This window comes from Pinus tabuliformis, chromosome 3_1 (genome assembly GCF_031772625.1).
Source record: "Pinus tabuliformis cultivar Carrire ecotype Pingquan chromosome 3_1, CPIR1, whole genome shotgun sequence".
Classification (NCBI taxonomy): Eukaryota; Viridiplantae; Streptophyta; class Pinopsida; order Pinales; family Pinaceae; genus Pinus; species Pinus tabuliformis.
Genome location: NC_142301.1, coordinates 659470240 through 659495739, shown reverse-complemented (window position 1 = coordinate 659495739; position 25500 = coordinate 659470240). Strand labels below are relative to the sequence as shown.

The following is a 25500-nucleotide window of genomic DNA, read 5'->3' as shown; positions in this document are numbered from 1 at the left end:
TTAGCTCACAAGCTATCCAGCTCTCAGTACAATCCCTCACTGCTGCTCATAGACAGAATAGACAACACATATTCCTTCCTTTAGTCCTCCAAGCCTCCTATTTCCTTGTGTAGTTTCTCCTATGTCCTCCAGATGCAACATGTGTGATTCTCACCTCACACACAAAATTGACCTCTGAAATAACTGCGCAATCTTGAAGGAGATAATTCCTTCTGCATGGATGAGTTTCCCATATAGGGAAATTCCTCCAACTGATTGTACATTGTCCCTTTAATCTCAACTGGGTCTCTGTCTGAACTGACATGCATCAGTTATTTATGAGAGAATATTCAGTTATCTGAAGTACACTAGTTGCATGCATGCATGCATTGACTAACTGAACTCACAATCAATTCCAAAAACTGTTGGAACTAATCTAACTGGACTTAACTCAGTTAACTGAGCTAACTAATTACAACTCAAAGTACAACTCATCCTAATCTCCTAAATTAAGGGATAACTTCCTCAATCAAAGGGTTAACTGTTGCATGTCTTCACATAGACTTCATGTTTGATTTTCTCCAACTAATTAACTCAAGATGAATTAATTAATTATTTTTCAAACAGCTAGTGAGACTAAATTCAAATTTTAATTCTCAATTTTAATTTAGGTACTAATTAAAATTGAAATATATCCTGAAATGCTATTTATAGCAATGCTATTTTTAGCATTTCTATTTTATCATTCCTTGTTGCTATTTTCAACACTAATACCTAAAATGCTATCTATAGCAATGTTATTAATAGCATTTCTTGTTGCTATTTTCAACACTCCCTCTCAACAAGAAAGGCATTCAACTCGAGCCCGATCCTGAACCTTTGGAATTTTCTGCATGCAACACTTCTCACTAGTGTTGTTGCTCCAGCAACTTAGAAACAAAAAAATATCCAACCTGAATCAGAATGATGATTCTGTCATCAAAGCCTCTAACTGCTATTGCCTCTGTCGAGTGAAAACTCCGCACCTCTGTGCTCTTCAGTATCTAATTGCTCTAGCCTCTGTCATTTTGATCTCTGACAGCATCAATCACACTTTTTCCTCCTCTCATCATGTTGCATCATGTTGCCACCTGCTGCACTGCAACTCAGTTACTGAGAAGTAAGTAACTGATCTCCCAGTTGGGCTAGAAACACCCTCTGATGCTGAAGCTTCCTCTGCCGCTCCATCTGCATTCGTCTCTACCCACTTAGCCAGTCCTGCTACTCCTTGTCGGGGCTCCCGTAGCAAGGTCTAATCAAAGAGGCTAGGTACCTCCCTTCTTGGAACTATCACTTCACATCGCCCCACCTCACACCTGGAAGTATGGCTGCATGTGATCCCTCTGCCCACTTGGCTCGAAATTTCCCCCTATTGCAGGTCTCTTCATGAGTGGATGCCTCCACTCGATCTCCTCTCGGCTTCTCTAGTTGTGGCTGCTCCATAACCTCCTAAAGCTTCTTCACCAATTGCGGCTCCTCCACAATTTTCTAAGACTTCCTCTGGCGCTGCATGTTGAGAGGTAGTGTACTCTCCCTCTCAACCACCAAGACTCCAACAGTTGCCTTGCTCCTCAAGGCTTTGCATTCATCTTGAACCTCAAGAGCATACAAGTTCTTGACTCGTGAACTGATTTGCTTCACCTATCTTGTGGTGATGTGTCTAAGGAAAACCTTTCCCTTACTGAAGACTACATCATAGCCTTTGTCTTCTAGCATCATGATCAATACCAAGTTCTTCTTCAGTCTTAACACATACTTCACATATGTCAAGGTAATGTGAGCTCCATGCTCCCTCTGAAAAGCAACCATGGCCACACCTGAAACATTATACTTTTCATCATTACCCATCGTTATGAGTATCTGGAGGTCTTTCTCCTCCAAGGTACTAAACAAACTCTTATCGCCAGTGATGTGGAATGAGGCTCCACTATCAAGGAACCAAACACAACCCATCATCGATGAGACCATGCATCCGATGAGGGTAAAATCCAATTCGAACTGAGAGGCCAATGCCTCACCTTTAGATCCTTCCTTGGATCCCATCTTGGATTTCTTTGATGGACAATTTGTTACATAATGGCCCACCTCATGACAATGAAAGCATCGCACTTTCGATTTGTCAATCTTCTTCCCACCATGGGAAGAACTAAATTTGGGATGAGAATCCTTCTCCTTCCCTTTCTTTTCCTTACTTGCTAAGGTGCAATTTTCTTCATCCTCCTTAGATGAAGAACCATCTCTGGTGCTTCTCCTGATCTCCTCCTGCATCAGATCTGACCAAAGTCATTCCCAATATGGAAGTTTCTCTCTTCCATTTACTGAGTCTTGGTAGCTATGCTAGCTCTTAAGAAGACTGAGGAGAGCAAGACTCACCATGCCATCATTGGTTGTTATGATCCCTACAATTCCAAGCTCATCCCTACAGGTGGTGAGCTTGTTCAGATATGTATAAATCGTGTCGCCCTTTTCACACTTGATTTTTCGAAGCTTGTCTTTCAGTGCTAGCTTCCTCTGATCGTTGTTGTTTTGATATAGATCCTTCAATGTTTTCTACATTGAAAATGGTGTCTCCTTCCCATGGAGACGCGAGACAATGTGGTCTCGAACTCCCTCCAGAAGGATTCTCCTCACTCTAGCCACACATTTCTTCCATTTCGCCAATTATTGGACATTAGCAGCTACTGGCTTAGGGACTTCTTGATCAATGAAGTCCTTCAAACCGTTTTCCTCTAATACCGCTTCCATGCGATCCTTCCACGCTATATAATTTGAGATGCCATCAAGGGCATACTCGAGTCTCAAACCATTGAACGCCATTGGTGAAATTTGAGATGTGATAAGAATTTGAATTCTATAATCAGGAACTTCAAACTTCGAACTTCTCCCTTCTTTGTATAATGTTCTTCGCTTTGATCACATTTGCTCTGAAACCATGTATACATTTCATCATAGATTAAACTGATTATGCAATGTACTAAAGAAAAATACTAAATCTACTTCTACAATCAAACTTGCGGAAGCTTAATCGATTTTTGAGCAAGATCAAACAGAACACATATAACAGAGAAGAAGATTCAATCACACATGAAACACAGAAGAATACTCTGGGGAAAGCCTCAGCTAAAAACCCCATTATCTGTATTATCATACAAGTGGAAATATCTCAGGATTACATAAAGCTTTAGCTCACAAGCTATCCAGATCTTAGTATAATCTTTCATTGCTGCTCATAGACATAATAGACAACACATATGCCTTCCTTCAGTCCTCCAAGCCTCCTATTTCCTTGCGCAATTTCTCTTGGGTCCTCCAGCTGCAACCTGTGCGATTCTCACCTCACACACAACACTGACCTTTGAAATAATTGCGCAATCCTGAAGGAGATAATTCCTTCTGCATGGACGAGTTTCCTATATAGGAAAATTCCTCCAACTGATAGTACACTGTCCCTTCCTTTAATCTCAACTGGGTCTCTGTCTGAACTGACATGCATAAGTTATTTATGAGAGAATATTCAGTTATCTGAAGTACACTAGTTGCATGCATGCATGCATTGACTAACTGAACTCACAATCAGTTCCACAAACTGTTGGAACTAATCTAACTGGACTTAACTCAGTTAACTAAGCTAACTAATTACAACTCAAAGTACAACTCATCCTAATCTCCTTAATTAAGGGATAAGTTCCTCAATCAAAGGGATAATTGTTGCATGTCTTCACATAGAATTCATGTTTGATTTTCTCCAACTAATTAACTCAAGATGAATTAATTATTTAATTTCCAAATAGCTGGTGAGACTAAATTCGAATTTTAATTCAGGGACTAATTAAAAATGGAATATATCCTGAAATGTTATTTATAAAAATGCTATTTTTAGCATTTCTATTTTATCATTCCTTGTTGCTATTTTCAACGCTAGTACCTAAAATGCTATCTATAGCAATGCTATTAATAGCATTTCTATTTTTAGCATTTCTTGTTGCTATTTTCAACAACATCATCAAGCTCACCAAGTAGAATTTTTTATATAAATCTTTTACGATGGTATCAGGGTGGTAGAGGTCTGGAGGTCTATTTCCTGAGGAACATGATGCTCTATGGATAATGGAATTGTGGTTATCTTTGGGTTGGGGGTTTCATCATCGGGTGGTCATGCCATGTCAAGGTTTGGTTTATATTTTCTTTTCCCTTTACCCTTCGTATATCCTCTCAATTGCCTGTCGTTCTTGACCTCACAAAAGTCTAGGGTTTTCAAGTGGAAGTTTTACTCCATGTTCTTTGTGCTCTTATTGCACAATACATGCGTTGGCCCACCTTTTGAGTTGGTTGTTGTTCTGTCCCTGACTTCCCTGCAAAGCACAAATCCTACTGGGGTCTCGTTCAATTTCCCAGTGCTCATAAATGGAGTACGGTATGTGGGGACCTTTTCTATCTGGTTTTGAGGGCATATTTAAGCTCTTCCACCTCCCCACAAAACAATTGCTTGACTCGATACAAGACAAACTTTGTAGTCTTAAGGAGAAATCCAAGGTATCCGTATTAGTTGTTCTTATTCGTTTGTCCAGTCAGCTCATGCAAGTAACTTCTTGCTTGCATTATTTGGTTTATCCCATGGGTCCCAGTTCGTTTCAAATTTTGTTACCCGCCTTTGCAAATTTTTATAGTGTTACTACCCACGTCAAAGTCTTCAGCCCACCTCTCTCGCTAGAAACCCTTTCTTGTGGTTAGTTTCAGCAATGGTTTTTGCTGATTGCAGGGAAATCATGGCTCCAAGGATGCGACAACCAACACGTAGAGGCGGGGCTTCTGGGTCTTCCTCATCTAGACATTGTCATCTCTTCGGATGAGAGTCTATGGCCAATTACTTTGAAGCTACTCCCTTGGAAGTTCAGAAGGAAATACTACGCATAGAAGCCAAGGAATTTGGAAATCGCCAATACTTTTCTAACTCTAAGATTAGTGGAAACTGCCTCAAATGGGTACTAGACCTTGGAAAATTTAGAAAAAGACGCCTCCACTTCCTGCACTCCATTACCCATCATCAACAAATGGAAACACTGTTGAGTATGGTTATCAGAGATAAACAAATTGGCAACTATAAAATTTTTGCACGCTAGGAAGAACTCAAGCGCATCATGAGGGACACTTACTACAACTTGGATGGCATCATTGCAAGACTGACTTGGGTGGAAAGGTATATAGCCTCAGACTCAAATACTGAAACCAATGGTCACGAAGAAGAGGATGTTGTCATCAACACAATTCCTGTCAATACCATCAATGTTAATTCAGTCTCACCAACCATCAACTCCAACGATGATGGCTCACCAATCATCATCCTTAAATAGCCTTTTTCCATTTCAGTGCTTATATCTAAATAGTGTGGTTACTCTATTGTAAATGTCGTAGTACTAAACATTCTTATGTTTGTTTTTAGTTATATTATCTCCTTTTATAAAGAATGGTCAAAAAAAGTTTTACTTGAGTGATACCCTATTTTCTAAAATGTTATTAGAGTCTAAAAAATTGACAAAAAAGGCTCACATAGTCATATGGTTTCTCTCGTGTAATTTCTTTGGTTTTCTATAATAATATAATATAAAGTTACATTTGCCCAAAAACAAATACTTTTGTGGGACATCGAATTTCATGGCTGGTGAATGAATGTAAAAACACGAATACCAATGTAAAAATATATCGTGTGGTGCATCAATTCTAGGGTTGGGTGGATGAGTTTGCTACATGATTGTTAAGAGATCTCCCATATTTCATATATAAACAAGGGAAGCTGTGAGGCAGCAAGTCCTTGCATGATGTTCAGCCTGAGAATTGGGGAAAAACTAGCTGTGGATCATTTCAACAGTAATGCTTTTAATAAAACATCTCCATGCATTGCTTTACTTGAAACATGTTCATGCCAGGTTAGGGTGGTGGCACAATCAACTCACAGACCAATACAATCCATAAGGTCTCTGCAGAATATCATTGACAATATTTGTCTTCGTATAAAATGAATATCAATATTCGAGCACTTGTATGTTTGAATACCCTAACAAAATTCCAAGAAATCCATGGCTAGCAAGCTTGAAGGGACAACCATAACATTTAAAGAATCCACTGCCTTGAAATTCATTTGAAACAACAGCAAGTTAGTGGATATAAGTAGGCCATACACTAACTACAAATATACTGAGATGCAAGTTTCAAGCTTGAAAATCTAGTGCTCAGAATAATGAAACACATTAGTGAACTAAAAGAAGAATTTACATGGCCATTGATTCCAGTCATCGAACCATCCAATAGCTATTCTCGCCTACAGGCATCCCATTGAAGTAAAAAACAAAAAAACTGGCTGGTGTTCCTAGAGATCATGAGGGATTGATCTCCACAGATTAGAAGGCATTTCTGGGTTGATAGAACAGAAGAACATAAATATGAACAGAAACAGAGCAGCATGAATAGAAACATAGCAACAGGGACAAAGGCGAGGGGCAGAGGCAGAGGGGCAAGTGAGGTGGTTGCCAACCAGTAAGGCGTGGCTAGGTGAGAGCAGCTTGCAGATAGAAGAGCAGGGAAGAACCGGAGGGTCAACAATCTCATCCGCAATAGGAGCATCTGCTGTGGGCCAACTTGGTGAACGAACACTTGGTAAGTCGAACCATCCATCTAACCACTCATAATCAATCCTGGGGCAATCAATGGGCCTGCTGAAGCTAAGCTTTGTGGTGAAGCATCATCCGCCATGGAGAGATCTTAAATGTGAAATTCTCTTGATTATGCCACCGACAAGGCTTTCACAAAGATGGCTGCAATGAGGTAAGCTATAGTAGAGTTGTGTAGGTATGGGGCTGCTATGAGGTAGGTCTGCAGGTTTTGTTAGGTTTACTAGGTCTTAATGGAGATGGCTTTCACAAGGCTTTCACCTAGCCCACATAGTGAGTTTCTCTCAAGTAGCCCAGTCGAGTAGTACGAATAAGTATATTAGTAATCCGATATTGATTATTATAAATGGGGAGCTGTCCGGCACTAGTGTACGTGCCCTAGGCAATGCCACCCATAGTTGCTAGCCATTCCTTCCTTGCCAAGCAGGGGGTTCCACACACGAAGAGCCGTGCATGCCCGTATGAGTTATGCTTTATCAATATGTTGGGAGGTAGGCTCGAACTGTCTTCCCCAGCTGCTTGGGATGGGAGGCACTGTATTCCTATGGCTCTGAACAAAATAAATGCTAACAATTAAGACATTAGACCTATCAAGCAGCCATGGCTAGCAAGCTTGAAGGGACAACCATAACATTTAAAGAATCCACTGCCTTGAAATTCATTTGAAACAACAGCAAGTTAGTGGATATAAGTAGGCCATACACTAACTACAAATATACTGAGATGCAAGTTTCAAGCTTGAAAATCTAGTGCTCAGAATAATGAAACACATTAGTGAACTAAAAGAAGAATTTACATGGCCATTGATTCCAGTTGTAATCAGAGCTGTAATTGGGGAAAAACTAGCTGTGGATCATTTCAACAGTAATGCTTTTAATAAAACATCTTCATGCATTGCTTTACTTGAAACATGTTCATGGCAGGTTAGGGTGGCAACACAATCAACTCAGCCTGCTTCTGTAAACGCAGCTATGAGCTACCCTCCCCAGCACTTTGTGTATGTCCATTAAAAAATTCTCATAATCAAGATAACACCAAACAAGAAGAACAGTATACAGAATTTGAAGCATCCATACTAAGCATCAACTTCTACAGGCATCCCATTGAAGTAAAAAACAAAAAAACTGGCTGGTGTTCCTAGAGATCATGAGGGATTGATCTCCACAGATTAGAAGGCATTTCTGGGTTGATAGAACAGAAGAACATAAATATGAACAGAAACAGAGCAGCATGAATAGAAACAGAGCAGGTGGCAGCGCAGCTTCTAGCTCTTGGGCTGGTGTATGAGTTATGCTTTATCAATATGTTGGGAGGTAGGCTCGAACTGTCTTCCCCAGCTGCTTGGGATGGGAGGCACTGTATTCCTAAGTTTGTCATAGTTCTAGAAAAATTCTATGTGGTTCCAATCAATTGTATTCCCAGTGACCAGGTTAACGATAGTGTTAGTTGAAGTTATGTTAATTGACAATCTGTTCTCCAGACCAGATTGGGAACAAAAGGAAGAGAAGTTTCCCCCGATGGCTCAATCTCCGAGAGGCCCAGTTAACAGAGATGGCAGATGACAGGAATCCTTGGTAATTGTTGAACTGTATACAAAATCCATTAAAGAAGATACAAAGAACACAACAGTTGAAGGACAGAGAGGAAAGCTTCGAGTTAGTGATATAAAGCCTGAGTCTGGTTGCATCATAGAGTTAGGCAAAAAGGAACCTTCAAGAATAACCAACTTTTGTCAAATTCGGAGAAAATAGGGCGACTGGCTCCATGCTTCCTTTTGAAAGGGTCATATTCAGAGAATGAATGATCAATAGCTTATACATATAAATATATTTGACCATCCGTTTTGAAATATCAACACTGAGAAGGCTAACTTGACAAGGATTTTTTTCATATTGATGATATTAGAAGCTACAATCTATCCGCTAAATATATATTCATCTCAAACTTTCCAACTCTGCTAGCATATAAGTCAAAGAATCTTATTGTTATATAACCTCTCAGGTTAGACACAAACATAAAATAGACCCCATACAAAATAAATGCTAACAATTAAGACATTAGACCTATCAAGCAGGCTGATACTCTTTTCAGAAAGTTTTCATATATATAGAAAACTATCTCAAACAATTGATAACAACAAAGCTTCTTGCAATGACAACTCTAAATGACTTACAGTGAATCTCCAAGTATGAGATTTATCCTTATGCAAGACAGAAAATGATCAAAAGAGCCCTCAAATGCATCCACTCCCAATGAAAAACATAGATCTCAAATGCATCCACTCCCAGTGAAAACACAGATGGTCCGTTAACAAAGTTAATGAGTCCAGGCAATCTTCATGTTGCAAGATAGCCTCTTCAACCCAAAGGAACAAGCATATGTCCATAAAATATTTCCCTTCACCTAGCAGGTTTAGATATTCTTGGTTATATGCATATGGAGAAAAACAGGTGCAAACCACTAAACTGCAACTACTGCCAAACAAAACTGGAAACTTGCATACGATACTTTCCCTGAAAGGAATATTGGCATCAATGATACATTTATCAGTCCTGAGTTTAGATTCAACGATCTTAAAATCATCTTTAACTCTGTCATCCTATGTGACATTTTCACTCTCAAGCTTTGGCTTCGTCCGAACACCAGCTACCACTGGAGCCCTGCTATTTCCAATCAGGGCAGTCTGCAATGCCTCTCCTTTGTCAGCCTGATATTCTAGTTTTGTAATCATTGACATCTCCCTGCGCCTGATTAACCAGTAACCCAAAAAGCCCACCATTCCTAGTAGTGTAAACCCTCCAAGAAAAGGCCCAAGTGCAGCTCTTAAAGTACTTGTTTTCTGTTTCTTAGGAATTTCTGCAACCACATGAGGGATGCTGTTTGGAACCTGCTTTGATGGTGAAGGAGCAAAACCAGAAACTTGAATTGGCTCTGGTGGCAGTGTCATGAAGACAGCAAGCAATCAACCAACTTTGATATTGCATTCGGTTGCATTTGGTACCTCCCATAGCATTTAATGCTTCGAACTAATACTAACATTAGTTTAACACTTTCAAAATGCAAATAAAATGTAAATGAAATGAAATGTGTACACAATGAATAATTAGCAGGTAACACGTACAAATGACCTGACTTACGTTAACCTCCATCAAATCAGCGTCGCAGTAGCTTCCCAAACAGATGGCAGCAGCATTGCTCTTCTTGCTACCTTAGGTGATGGCCCAACAGATGCCATAGCTCCCCAAACAGATTGCTACCCTAGGTGATGGCCCAACAGTTGTCATAGCTCCCCAAACAGATGTCACCGCCATTGCTATTTTTGCTATTCCCTTCATGGCAATCAAATTTGGTTTTCTCCTCGGGCTAGATAGAAGGACCCGGAGGGCGCTTTCCTGTAATCAGGGAAGGGCTTTCCTATTCTTTTATGTGCACCTTGTCAATCAATGCAACCACCCTCTATGGCCAGCTTCTGAAAACCTATTGCCGCGGTATCGTGAACTTTGAGACGTTAAGTGGAAGAGCGACCTAGGCCTTGAACCCTTGCTTCCCCTAGAGTCGTTATAAGCTGGGGTTGTAGGGTACTGTCTTAATTAAGAAATTGTATCCGGTGAAGCCTGTCCCCCCAACAATCTCAATAGTGCCTACCCGCCCGCATGACTCTAGCAAGTGGTTGTTTCGAACGCCCGTCCCGTCCAACAGCTCTATGTGAAGCCCGTCCCCATTCCTATCGCTCAAAGTTTGGGGCATCTGTCTCTAGTTGCTGGCTTGCTACGGCTGCTCAGGGACCTTAGCGTATGACCTGGGCTGTTTCCCTCTCGACTCTGGATCTTAGCACCCAAAGTCTGTGCGAAGCCGCTTGTTCTTCTGAGAACAAGGTTCCTCCAAATCCTCCACTCTACTCTCAACCCTTAGATCCGGATCTGGCGAATTTGCTGCGAGTTAACTGATTACGATTACTGTTGTGGAAGAGACTGCTGCAGAACCTGCTAATCACGCTGCACCACAACACTGTCATCACTGTTGCACCTTCGCCAATGTCAGTTTGAGTGATGCAGGTAGGTTAGGCATAAAGGTAGGTGAGGTAGGCTAGTAATGATGAATAGATGGTGGAAATGACTACATGTGAGGTCTGACGCTGAGGTAGTGAGGATGAGAGGGTAGGAATGAAGATATGGGAGGTATGCTTGATGGTGAGGTAGGTTAGGTCGGCAGGTTAGGTATGATTGGCTGGGATAGATGATGGATGGGTAGGTGAGATAGGCGGGTTGAGTGAAGCAGGCAGCAGGAAGGTTGATTGAAGGCAGAGACAGTTAGAAAGCCAGAGCCTGTAGTTCCTAATTCATATGTAGAGGATCCAGCGGTAAAAGCGGCTAGAGAGGCAAGGGTAGCAGCAGTAGCTAAGGAAGCACCAGTATAAGCGATCCCGGTGCAGATCCAAATCCATACTCAGAAGCAGTTCCTGGTCCAGATTAAGCAATTGATCCCGGCGATGAATAAGTTGATCTGGTTGGTTCTGTCATTGATGAAGTTTACCCACTACCATCTTGCTTAGCGTACCTTCCAGTAGATTAGACGTCTTGCCCAACATACCTTCTAGCTTATCCACCGGCATCCTTTCCAGGTCGAGAGCTCAAAGGTTTAAGCATCAACGGCAGAGGCAAAGGCAGGAGCCATACTGACCATTTGTTCGAAAGATCCAGTCCCCTCAGCATCTCTTCTAGTTCCAGTCCCAGATCCGGTTTCAGTTCCAGCCATTGACCCGGTCGCTTTGCGATTCAGGTTAATTCGGCTCCTGAGCAGGTCAGGTCCAGGGTATTAACAACCAAGCGAGGCCAGCGAAACATGAGACCTCCGCCATGCATGGACAGCTGCAACACCTGCATGCAGAACACCTGCCTGCCAATATGCTCAAACTAAAACTGCAAATAATTCAAACTAATGTTAAGTAATGTTAACATTAATATATGAAATCGTCTGACGGTCACCAATAATAAACACGGCTAAGAAAAATAGCCTATGCTCCGGCCTCTTCCGCCTCGGGAAGAGGCCAAATAAGATGGCAAACCAGAAGACTTTGCTTATCCTGGCACGACGCATTTGAAAACTTTGGTCTAATCACCGTAATCACCATAATAGCACTTCAAATTAATGCTATATCAACCCATTTGGATTACTATAGTCCCTGGCCATTGCCAGATGGCAGGGACTAATAAAACAGATATAATATAATATATATATATAATATCACATATTTACAAATTAATAAATTTTATTACCAGCTAATCACAACTAATTGGAAATAAAACTAATGTAACATTAAATTAAGCAATTTGAAACCTTAACGGGTCATTTAATACATCATCATATCATATAACATGATTAAAAAGTTTTAAATTTATATAATCTAAAACAAATTATATAGAATATAATTCTTTCCCCACTCATTTAATAGGAATGTAGAAATTTTTAATAGTTTTGAAAGAAAATCAGAAATTTTTAATAATCGTTAGTATTTATTTTGAATATGAAGAATAAGGAAAAATAAAATATAAGAATTATATTAAATTTTGTTAATATTTATGTTGTTATACATAATGATTACAAAATGTTTTTAAGATCTATATTAATGGCAGAAGAGTAAATTTTAATGCATTTAAAATACAAAAAAATATAAAAATATAGTTTAGAAGATAATTTGTTTTATATATAAATATATTAAAAAATAAATATAAATATATTTAATTTTATTATTTGTATTTTTAAATATTTTAAAATTAAGAATAGTCACTATACATCTATTTTAATTTTGTATTTATTATATGTTGGGTATTATTTGTGTATTTTTAAAGATTTTAAAATTAAGAATAATTACAATAAATCTATTTTAATTTTGCATTTATTATATGTTATATCAAAATTTGAAAGGTATTTTTTTTCCAATTCGATACTATTTAAAAACATTTATATTTTGAAATATTTAATTCCAAAAAAATTGATTTTAAATTTTATTTTATTTGAAAATTTATTTATAATTTATAAATTAAACACATTTATATTTTGAAATATTTAGTTTCAAAAGAATTGACTTAAATTTTATTTTATTTGAAAATTATTTATAATTTGTAAATTAAACAAACATTTTAATGATTTCATTTTTATATATTATTTAACATATTTATATTCATTTTTATATGTTATTTAACATATTTATATTTATATTTTGCATGGGTTATTTTTTAATTAATATAAACCATATATATCAGTGTTAATTTAAAAGATTTAAATTAGATTAATCATTTTTTTTTCTATTTTGTTCCTAAATAGAGTTTTGGTATAAAAGGAAGAAAAGAAAACCATAAAACTACATTTCTCATTTATAAATTAAATAAAGTATATTTCGATTTTTATTTTTAAAAAGATATCTCCTTACTAAATTGTAAAAATAATTATTTTTATCTCTCTAAATTGTGGTCATAATCAAAGCTTTATCATAAAGTAAAAATGACAAAATCTAAGTTAACATTTATACATTGCAAAACAAACATTTTAATATTTGCATTTTAAAAATGACATGTCTCCCTCTCCACATTGAATTTGAATTGTAAAACCTTACATTTGATTATAAAAAGTTTGAAGTAGAAAAAGAATGTTTCATTTATAAGTTAGACGATACACAAATTCGTCATTTTTGTCTAAAATTCGCTAGAGACTTTTAAGAGTTTTACCCCCCCCCCCACCACCTCTCTCTCTCTCTCTCTCTCTTTATATATATATATATATATATATATATATATATATATAATATTTGTATATAATGTGCACCTTCAAACTTATTTAAGTAAATAATCATTATGGTAGTTGCATGTTTAAATGCATTTAGGTGAAAGCACACCTTATGTGGCATCTCCACTTTTATCTTTTATCTACTTACATGCATTAAATGTGGTCCTATGCAAAATTATCCCTCAGGATACTTGTTACTATTTTGTCATGAGAGAATATGAGAAATGAACAAGTAAAGTTAGCACAATAATGTTATAATGTCGTATAATGTTGTCTTATATGTAGGATTAGAAGATTAACATTTTTATGTTGTTTGATTAATACAAAGGTTATTTTGTCTTAAATTTGTTTTGGCTTACATTATTTATGTGTAGGTTCATATATGATGGTAACTCTTTCACTAGAGGGCATACAATATGTGATCCTAGACTCCATTTTGATCATAACTCTTTCACTATATATGATCCTACACTCCATTTTGAAAGATATATCAAATGCTAATTTTGTATGTGGAACTTATCAAATCTCTTCTTCAAATATAAAATCCCACCACTACTTCTCCTTACATCCATGTTTGATGGTTCACGTAGCTTGCTTAAAATTTATAAATCAATGCAACTCGATTTTTGCACTAGTTGTCCACACAGTTGTTATTCTTAGGAAACAAAGTTGAAGTGTACCTAATTATTCATTTCATTATATAGGGAAGACAAAGTTGATAGATAAAAAATTGTTGAATTTATCTCTCCAAAAATACTGATGAAATTCAAAAGTTGTTTGTTGAATTTATCTAAGCATTCATTGTCATTGTACAAAGTTCCTAGGTACCGCCCATAAAAAGGGGATCATATAAAACTTTGCCCATCTTGCAAGGTTATATGAATCTTAATTTTTTCAATTGTTGATAGTATCCAAAATCTAAAAAAATTTGTGTTATATTGTAGTTTATATATTTCATTATTAGAACCATATAAATTATTCTAATTTTAATTGATGCAATTCATACATGTAGGAGAATGATGTAAATGATCTCTTCCATAGTAATGTGAAGAGTATATTTTTAGCACAAAATCCTGATATAACGAAGTAAATTATTTTGGGTATGTAATTATGTAGGCTAGAGAAATTTTAATAACTAAAATATCAAAGATAATAGAAGAAAGGAGGAACATCCAGTAGTAGTCCATCTTGATATGTTGGCACAAGTCCTCAAAGAAGGGTTGCACACAAAAAATTACTTTGTTGTCCATCACAAATGGTAAATTTCATGCATTTTTTAACATAGTCTTGCTTTGTGTGATCAATGCCCTCCTTAATCTTTCACATTTCATATAGATATGTCTTGTTTTTTATGGTTTTGGTTATTTCATGCATTTTCTAACATGATTCAAGTTGTTTACGATTCACACAGTCTTGATGTATCATCTCATGCCATCTTATAACAAGTTTAAACTTGACCCTGCCCAAATTTTCTTGCATATGTTATAGGTTAAATAACATAGTAATTGCCCACATAAACAAGCAAGATTTTTGGATTAGTGATAGTATTAGGACAAATATTGACGTGAAAGATGCTTAAGAGTTTGCATTCTATTTTCAAATATATCAATTATACATAGAGATGAAATGTTTCATTTTCCCAAACTAATGAAAATTCAAGTAGATAGGTCCCTTCTAGCCTAAACATGTCTATAATGTAGACTACAAGGTGACATGGACTTCACATGGTAGACCCATATGGAAAAAATATAGACATCACATATATGGTAAACACAAGTATTCATTTATGTTCATCACAAAGTATCATCACTACTTATTTATTTGTAATCCAACGATCCATTGCTTCATCTCCTTGAACTACTAGAATGTAGAAAAATTAAATGGAAACTTGGTGAAGACTACTCATTTCTTCTTTGAAATTGATCATACATTGTCAAGTAATCCAATGGTGATCAAGGAATCATTATTCTCTTGGAAAATTGTTTTTCATAAAATGATCAACATGTGTAATCTTCTTTATGGCCATATGTCCATTTGAAAGACCCACACCAAGTTCTCAGCCATATTCTCATATAAGAACTACTTGCACATGACTATCATCAATGTTTAACCTTTAATTGATATCAATTACAAATGAAAACATGGTTTCTCCTAGAAAATCCTTTAGTATACAATCAACTATGATAATGCTTAACAATCTAAAATATTATTAGACACGTTATTCATGGACTCTAGTAAATGGATTCTTGATTTTGTATACATGAATCATCCAACATTCTTTTCTTATCTTTAAAAAAAAATATCGATTCACTTTACTCAATGTGATTAATCCAGAAGAATTACTTGAAAATGTTATGCATCGTAGAAGCTTGAACTCATAATTTTTTTATTTAAAAATCTTAACTCATTTCAAAAATGCTTTTTCTAACTATTTTAGGTAGGTTTTGCCTAACTATTTTATGTTTCCTAGTTTTGGTAGAATTTGGTTAAATTATTCATTATCACATTTTTTTTTTTTTAATTTGATTTTGAATATATAAATGGATTTAGTGTCATGATTTTTTTATGTATTGAAAAACTCAAAATGTATAAAGTTCACAGATCAAACGTGTAATTTCAACAGTTTGCTACCAAATTTCTAGCAAATTTGATTAGAAGAAAAGAAAAACTAGTTTCAAGAGATCACATTTCTAACAAATTTGACTAAAAAGAAACTAGTTAAACCACTGCTTTTTTTTTATACAATGGGAAATTTATCATACCTCAGTTTTCAAAATGGAAATGAGGAAAACCATCGTTGGTTGTTATTTGCTAATGCACGTTGACTCATCAACATCATTAAAGGAAAACCACACTTTCACTCCTGCCAAATGCCACTAATTCTTGGGTCATAAGGAAAACAAAATCTTCATCACACAAAGTTGGATGAATGGGTTGAAATAGGGGTGCCAGAAAAGAAAAATGCTTCATATATTTGTCGTAGCCTGATGAAAGCCAAGCCTTGGCTATGTGGCAACTTATGTTGGGAGGTTGGATGCAATGATAAGATTTCTATTGGCTTAGATGCAACTAAAGGCATGTCGAGGATCACAATGTCTCTGTTCATATTATTCTATTTCTTATTGGTTGTGGTCTTTATTCCTTAACTCATATTGGAGGTCATCGAGACTCTATCCTATCTTCCACTAATTGGTCGTGCCTTGTGATCTTGCACTCCCAGTGGAGTTTGAAGCAGAATGGGAACAATATCATTACAAGCTATGTCAAGCTAGGATTAAGTTGAATGTGCATGATGATAGGCTTACATGGGATGGTTTAGGGCATAATGGAAACATCTTGGCTAATGAATCGTACTCATACATCGCACATACTTGGGGTGGTTTGGGGCATAATGGGAACATCTTGGCTAATGAATCATACTCATACATCGTAAATAAGAACATAGATGATTACTGCTCTGATTTGTTGTCTAGAATGTGGAAATGGGTAGTGCCACTAAAATTGAAGTGTTTTATGTGGCTTATCATACATAATAGAATTCTCACTTGGGATAATCTCTCAAAGAGGGGATCTTAAGGTTTGGGGATTTGTCCTTTGTGTGATGCGGCGAGTGAAGAGTGAAGAGGTGGTGCATCTATTTTTGTGTTTCCCTTTTGCGCTCAATATATGGGGTGAGGTTTCTAAATTCTTTAAGATTAACGAGGTGGTGGAAAGGTTTTCCATTGAAACATGTCTCATTAAATTGACAACAGGTAAAAAAGAATATAGAAATTATTTGTTGTATATTCTTTGGGGTATATGGAACTGCATAAATGCCTGTATATTCGAGAATATTGCCCCTGATGTGAGGATAACTAGTCTGAAGATATTGGCCTTTTTTCAAGAGACTGACGCATGGAGACCTAAGTTACATAGGGGGGTTTGTTGGTTCAAGGCTCTTGGGCAATCTTCTCCATTTGAATTCTTTGATGGGGCTTCGTCGGGTGGTGCATATGGATGTAGATCTTATATGGTGATTAGACCCTCCCAGACCTATCAATTCTTTTGGTCGGGGGTCTGGTACCAATAATAAAGCAGAGGTGCTAGCACTTTGGGGTGTATTGCGGTGTGTGTCATTGCTGGCTATATAAAGAGATAGAGATTGCAGGTGATTTGAAATTTGTTGTAGATTGGGCACAAGGTCGATCTTCTTTTGGAGTTCCATCTTTATTCCACTAGTTACAACAAATTAAAGACCCGACAAAATATTTCAAGAGCATTTCCTTCTCCCATACTTATCACGAGCAGAATTGGATGACCAGTATCCTTTCTAAAAGAAGAGCTACAATCCAGCCAGGTTAGATCTGCTACAATTATCTTGTTGATGGCTTGGGCTACTGTTCGGGGGAGTTGATCTTCTTAAGGAGGGGTTGGATTGTTACTTTTTTGGAATGATAATTTCTTTTTCTTACTCACTTTCATAGCCTTTTTTGTATTTTTGGCAGCTTAACCTTTCCCTTTCTCGAAGATTCTTGCTTGGGGGTGAGGTATATTCTCTGCTGATATCTTGATTTGTCATTCGGTTTCCTATTCCTTGAGGTGAGTTGGTTTTTACTAAACACTGAAGAAATTTATTTTGACAGTTGGTGATCGTTTTTGAATTTGTTGGCAAGGCCCTTTAGAAGCTTTTTGTAGTGACTCTTTTAGGAGATAATTGCTCTGTCCTTTTGAGTTGGTGCTTTGTGCTTGGCAAGCCATTTATGAGGTTATCCCCTTTAGTATTTTTGTTGCTTTCATACAATTTTTCATAGACATATTATGAACTTGTACATAACAGAAATTCGTATATATAACTATTTTTGTGTTTAATAAAAGAAATTGTTTAACAAAATCTTAACCAAGCAAAAGTAATTAATTTTATACCTAACTATTTTTGTGTTTAATAAAAATAAATTGTTTAACAAAATCTCAACCAAGCAAAAGCAGTTACAATAAACACAAAAATAAATTGTTTAACAAAATCTCAACCAAGCAAAAGCAGTTACAATATTAAAAAAACCAAACTTTTATTCATGAAAAAAGAAATTAAAATTGAAACAATAAATGGACTTATAAGGCCACTACCGATGGAATCGTTTGAAAAGCAAGGTCGTAAAAGTTAGTACACGCAATCAGCGCTGCCATTTGGCGGTAATTGTGTTTATTATTCACATATGCATTAAATAGACAGTCACGCAGACAGTTGAGCAGAAATGTTTTCGACTTTCACAGAGTGATCACGCAGAGGGAAAAAAAACCGAGAAATCGTATCTAGAGAACACTTCCAATTTCTTTAGAAGCAGGCAACAATTTATTCGAATCCTCCTCCTTTCAATCTACTGTTAGATCGCCGGATTACTTTTTTAAAAATGGGTGTAACTGTGGACAAATTTCGTTATGGGAAATGGAGCTGTTGGATAGCGCCAGTCGGCGTGCTCTTGAGTTTATTACCTCTTGTAACTGCTCAACCAGGTATGTATTAATGGAACCTAAGTTCACCGTTACCGGGAATGTTGTAGTGTTTCTGTGTTGTTTACCTTTCAGAATCGTCATTTGATTTCTTGATGCTTTATAACACTGATGGAATTTTTGGTCGAATTGTCATTTGATATCTTCTTCTTGTTTTGAATCGTTACATTTGGATGACAAGATATTATTTGATTAAGAAATTTCTGGTCGTGTGGAAGGTTTTTTAAGTATCGATTGCGGAGGCAAAACAAATCAAAGTGGACAAGGAAATATAAGATGGGTCACTGATGCTAACTACATAGACGTGGGTCAAACAGCAGACATCAGGGACGCCTATGATTACAGTGACGGTTCCTACTTGGATACTTTACGGTTTTTTCCAAAGCCTCTCAAAAAGTCTTGCTATCAGTTGCCTCTGACCCCTAATGTGCCTTACCTCTTAAGATTATGGTTTATGTTTGGAAATTACAGTGGAGCCCAACAATTCCCAAGCTTTGCTTTCTCTATTGAGACAACTGGTATGTTGGCTATAGGAAATGTAACGATCTCAAAGCGAGATATACCACTTTACAAAGAAAGAATATTGGTTAGTTCTGGCACAGTGCTGTACATCTGTTTGATCAGAACCTCGGAAGCTGATGATCCCTTTATCTCTGCTATCGAATTGAGAACCCTCGAACCAGGCATGTATGAACAGGCTAAGCCAGGAACAATGTTGATTTCAGTATGGAGATATGATGTCGGTGGAAGTTTTATGCTCAGGTGAGTTTACTTCAGAAATATAGGTAACAAGTATTGGTTATGATATTTTTTTTAATGGAAATCTAAGATTCATATTTCAATGCCTTTGTATGTGTAATAAAACAGGTATCCTGAAGACAAGTTCGATCGGATCTGGAAATATAGCTCAGATTTAATTGTTTCTAATTCTATTTCTCTACGGTTTGTAAGTTGTGATGACCCCATTTCAACAAACAATACCAAGGAACTTCCTCCACCTGCTGTGATGCAAACGGCGGCAGTTATCATGGATAATGGTTTTAAATTCACTGTAGGACCGACCAATGGTCACAAATTATTACTGTTGTTATATTTTGCAGAGATCGAGAAGCTAAATATGTCTGAACACAGATCCTTTTCCGTGAGAATAAATGGTCAAAATCGGTCTGAAGCCATTACTTCTCTGAGCAATTATTCTACCCTGGAGCGAACATTCATATCCAACCAAGCAGAGGACTTCAACTTTGCCTTGGTGAGCACTAGTGACGCTACCAGTGGTCCTATCATCAACGCTTTTGAGACTTACAAAATAATTGACACCCTACCGGCAACATATGCACAAGATCGTAAGTTACCTCGCTAATGTTTTGTGACTGGAATTGTACATATTCTGATTAAATTGCTAACCAAGTAGTTTTTACAATGCAGTCAAAGCTCTTGAGGCTATCAAAAGCAGGTTTGGCGTAAAAGATTGGATTTCTGATCCTTGCTTTCTGATCCAGTGGGATGGAATTGTGTGTGAAAGCAGTAGTTACCCCATAAGAATTTCAGAAATGTAAGTTTAATTCTTGGATTTGTTGATAGCTGAAATCATGAGATTTATGAGTGAAATTTTATGTTTATGAAAAGGGTTTTGTTACCAGTAATTTGTCAGGAAAGAAACTTACAGGATTGGTGCCTGAAGATATTGGACAGTTGACGGCATTAGTTAAAGTGTAAGAAAAAACTGACTTGTTTAGCTAAAATGTAATCCAAATTTGAAGAATTCTTGATTAGGCTTTTGAAGGGGAACATAGTTTATGCTTGGATATTATATCATATAATCAGCATTTACTCATTTGTTTTGAAATTAGCAGGTCGCTTGACAATAATCATTTAATAGGGCAATTGCCAAATTTATCCAGTTTAACCATGTTGGAGAGATTGTAAGTTCCTTTTCTACATTCAATTTTTAGTATGTCTGTTTTCTTTTCAACATTCAATTTTCAGTTTGTGAGCATATGCATTTTCATATAACTAAAATTTACTCTGCTAAACTTGTAGATATCTGCAAAACAACAACCTGAGCGGTCCAATTCCGTCCTGGCTATGTGAACTGAAAAACCTAAAAGAATTGTCCGTCTTCCTCTTTCCTCCATCTCTATTTTTTTTTGTCATAATTATTGCTCAATTAAATGGAATTAACTTATAAATACCGCTGTATTTACTTTCACAGGAATATAGAGAATAATAATTTCAGCGGTGTAATACCTGTCCAACTTCTCAATGGATCATTGAAATTTAGGTAATCATATTCTATTTTATACTTCTTATGTTTTGACATAAATCTCATTTGAGTTTCATAATTATTTTTTTCATAATGATGAAACCAGTTCAGATTCTGGTTTACTTTACTGGACAAATTCATGGAAAATGTCTATTTTTGGTCTGTTGCAGTTACTGTGGAAACCCCTACTTACCTATGCATAAGGGGAAATGCACTCTGCATACAGCAAAGAAGAATAAATTAAAGGTTATCCTGGGAATAACACTGGGCGGAATATTAATCATCGCTTTAGCGTTGATTGTAGCTATTGTTGTGTATTGGAACAAATTCAGGAGAAATAAACAGGGTGTTGCCAACAAAAGAAGTGGACTGGGAATGGAACCAAGATCTTACTTGTACCAAGGTTAGTAAATACTATCATATTACAAATATCATAATATGATGCATAGTGGTAATCTTCCCTGTAAATGAAACTATCTTACATCGGCTTAAAATGATTTTTTGTGCTTTAACTCTCTGTAACTTTATTTTCCCTGAATGGATTGCAGACTACTCAATGGTCACGGTGCCAAATTCAACAAAATCCCGTTCCTTCACTCTAGATGAGATGATAACGGCCACACAAGGCTTTAGCCAGGAGATCGGACGAGGAGGTTTTGGATCGGTGTTTTTAGGTAAATTGCCCGAAGGAAAATACATAGCCGTCAAATTGCTCTCACAGTTCTCCCAACAGGGAGTTCAAGAGTTCTTGAATGAGGTGATTCTCATATATATTTTCAATTATATAATACCGTTCATTGGAATGATCTAACAAAGGTCAATTTCGGTCCAATGTAACATTTTCTAACCACATAGTTTTGGCTCTACTCATGAGTAGTGTATACATTGTAAAATTCATGTCAGTGATTTTATTGGGCGAACAGGTTGATCTTCTTTCCAGAATCCATCATAAGAACTTGGTATCTTTACTGGGTTATTGTAACGAATCACGAGAAATTATGCTTATATACGACTACATGTCAGAAGGGTCTTTAACGGATCATCTTTCGGGTAAATTATATTTTCCTCAGCTCTGCCCTTAACCCGATTTACCTGATTGTAAATATGAGATATGTTTATTTGAATCACTGGAATAGCTCAGAGTTATGTTTATTTAAGTTGCCTACTGGTTATAGAATAGATGATAGGTATATTGTTAAGGTATTTTATGATGTGAAGGTCACTTGTTTTCAAACAAGGGGTAAAAATCCAGTTGATGTGGTGAGCAAAAATCTCGCTGATATGGCCCAAGCGGATACATCCCAAGTCCAGTATTATCCCCATAATTTTGATAGCCCTGTGTCACTATAAATCTTTCCTGATATCAAAGCTCACACCACTTAAAAAAAAAAATGTTTATTTAAGTCAATATAATAGTTACCATAACCAACACGCATTTACTTCTCTTATTTTCTCTTACAGGTCCTAATGCACATCATTCCAAACTAAATTGGAGAGCCAGGCTCAAAATAACTTTAGATGCCGCTCAAGGTAACTCTCTCTTAATTACTTTGGATGTACGTGAAACTTTTATAATCTAAATTGAGTATCGATTACAGTAAAATTTTATCCGTAACCACATATCTCACGTTACTCACCTGTGGTTTCTACTCAAGGACTGGAATACCTGCACGTTGGTTGCACCCCCAAAATAATTCACAGGGATATCAAGACCGCCAACATCTTGTTAGACAGTGATTTGAATGGAAAACTAGGCGATTTCGGTCTTTCCAAGATGACAACTGATGGGGAGGCTACTCATATTACCACTGCCGTAAAAGGAACTGCAGGATACCTGGATCCAGAGTATGTCAGACATAATAACTTGCAAGTCATTATTAAAAGCAGAGATAATTTTATTTTGCTTTTCCATGGTACTTATCAACTTTTTTGTGGGGGCACTTGACAGGTATTTCAACACTCAAATGTTGACGGAGAAGAGTGATGTGTATAGTTTTGGAGTGGTTTTGCTGGAGATCATATGTGGTAGACAACCCATAGATCTAAAACTACCTGCAGAAGAACTGAACATCGTTAGATGGGTAAGTATTCTCCTCTGTAAAGATGGTTGCCATCAAAAAAATATTTAAAATCAGTAACAATAGAATATGTTGTTGACTTATAGTGCATCTCCTGCAAGATTAACCATATTTTTGGGCATATTTTATAGGTGAAGCCGTATGTAGTGGAGAATGATAATCCGAGCAGAATATCAGAAATCATTGACAAGAGGTTGGGTGGAGATTACGACATGACATCTATCACTAGTGTTGCCAAAGTAGCGATGAGATGTGTTCACGCTGAACCGTGGTCTAGGCCGAACGTGAGTGAGATTGTTGCAGAGCTGAAAGAGGCTATCAAACATGAGGATCATCGTGCTTCTACAATTTCAATTTCAGAGGAAGCTGGTATTCAAAGTAGTGATTTGTCGTCAGGGCCGGTCTCATTATCCGTGGATTCAACCGCACACGGAGGAATGGAGTGGAGTGACGATCACAACTCCAATATTTCTCAATTGGTAAGGTAAGTTGGCACTTTGCTGATATGGATTGAAGGGACGTTGGCAAAGGAGTCAAACCGACAGGCCCTCGTGATGGCATGGTTTACATTTATTATTGTTTAAGCGTCGCCTGACAGATAATTGTTTACAATATTTATGTCACGCGCATTTGACATAATTGGGTCGCATGCATCTCCAAAAAAAAAAAATATGGGGAAACTTAATATTCTTTATATCCTTAAGTCGCGGGACTTTTCCGTCTCTGCGCTGAAAAAAACGCAAATTGTAACCATCTCGTCAAATCTTGGGGTGGTATGTGGGTGTATATACACCACCATCGTACGTTATGATGAATAAAATCCGAAAATGTATATACATTTTTTTTAAGCAGTATATAGTGTTATACATCATGTTCAAATGTTCATCCTGGCGTATCTTGTTTGTCATAGTCGTTTGGTTCTTATGGAAATGGAGGAACGCCCGAATCTTTCAAGAATCCAGGGATCCCCTGGACTCTATTCTGCTCCTGGTTTCGGAACTCTCGAACTGACTTGATGTTTTGGGCTGCTGGTCTCCATTCATGTGCTTTCTTTTCAGCCTGGGTCACTGCTGATTTTATGGCATTCTATTATCTATTGATGGTATCTCTGTGCTTCTTCTTTTAAGTTTCAGTGACTTCAATTTTTGAAATCTGTTATGGTAAGTACTATGTTTCTACTGGATCTCTTTTTCCCTATCTGGCCATTGGGTAAAATGGACTGAACAGCTCTTTATGTTTTGTTTTTTCTGGACATGTGTCAGATTGGAACCATTGGCTACAAGTTTTTGTATGTATATTGAATTTTATATTTTCTTAATATAAACTATAATATGAAAAAAAAAAAATAATCTTTATCAAATAAGTATTATGTATTTTCAATTTTTCATATCAGTTTAGAGAATTTATCACATTAATTTTTTTTTACAAATTAATGATTTTTCAGGGTTAAAAATATTATATTACAGTCCTATGATTTATAGGAGATTTGAAGCATATCTGGAATCTCACAAAGTTTGTAATAATGGACATGTCCCGTCTGGACCCGGTGATCAATTTAACTTTATTGATATCAACGGAAAAACCATTAATCATGATTAACATAAGTATTTTTCACCATTTTTTATATTATACTCGATAGTACATCCAAGTTGTCCATCTCTCATGTAATGATCTAAAAATCCCTTTTGAAAAAGTTTTGTTGTTTTTAATAAGTACATCACGAGAACCATAAATAAGGATGATATTTTATAATCTTATTCATTAAAAAATTCGTTCCATTATTACGTTTTTTTTTAATTATTCATTCTGTTTACTAAATTGTAACTAAATTAACATCTCTTTTTAGTATAAAATACTTTTTGAAAAAGTTATGTCGTTTTTAATAAGTACATCACGACAAACATAAATAAGGATAATAATTTATAATCTTATTCATTAAAAAATTCGTTCCGTTATTATATTTTTTTTAATTATTTCTTCCATTTACTAATGTGTAACTAAATTAACATTTGTTTTGTCCTTGTCGCAAGTAAAGCAGGGACTATAATAATTGAAATAGTGGTCTTTAATATTTATTTAGGTTGATTAGTATGATAAAAATTTTTAACACGAATTGGTTTGATTATTTTATTTGGTCTCTTTTTAAGGTTAGAGGCTAAAAGCATAGGTTATATTTATTTTTTAATTTGGTATTTGGAAATTT

At 36.4% G+C, this 25500-nt stretch overlaps 1 protein-coding gene across 1 annotated transcript; it reads left to right on the top strand.

Annotated features, from left to right (window-relative positions):
* Nucleotides 1-18676: 18676 nt before the first annotated feature.
* LOC149188803 (putative LRR receptor-like serine/threonine-protein kinase At5g48740) lies at nt 18677-24402 on the top strand. Its single transcript, XM_089411704.1, has 15 exons — nt 18677-18956; nt 19172-19715; nt 19821-20299; nt 20382-20508; nt 20597-20668; nt 20810-20878; nt 20997-21068; nt 21169-21237; nt 21390-21622; nt 21768-21976; nt 22143-22269; nt 22681-22749; nt 22875-23064; nt 23168-23300; nt 23429-24402. Exons 1-15 carry the CDS (start codon nt 18854-18856, stop codon nt 23783-23785), a joined length of 2853 nt encoding a protein of 950 aa, XP_089267830.1. The 5' UTR covers nt 18677-18853; the 3' UTR covers nt 23786-24402.
* Nucleotides 24403-25500: the final 1098 nt, after the last annotated feature.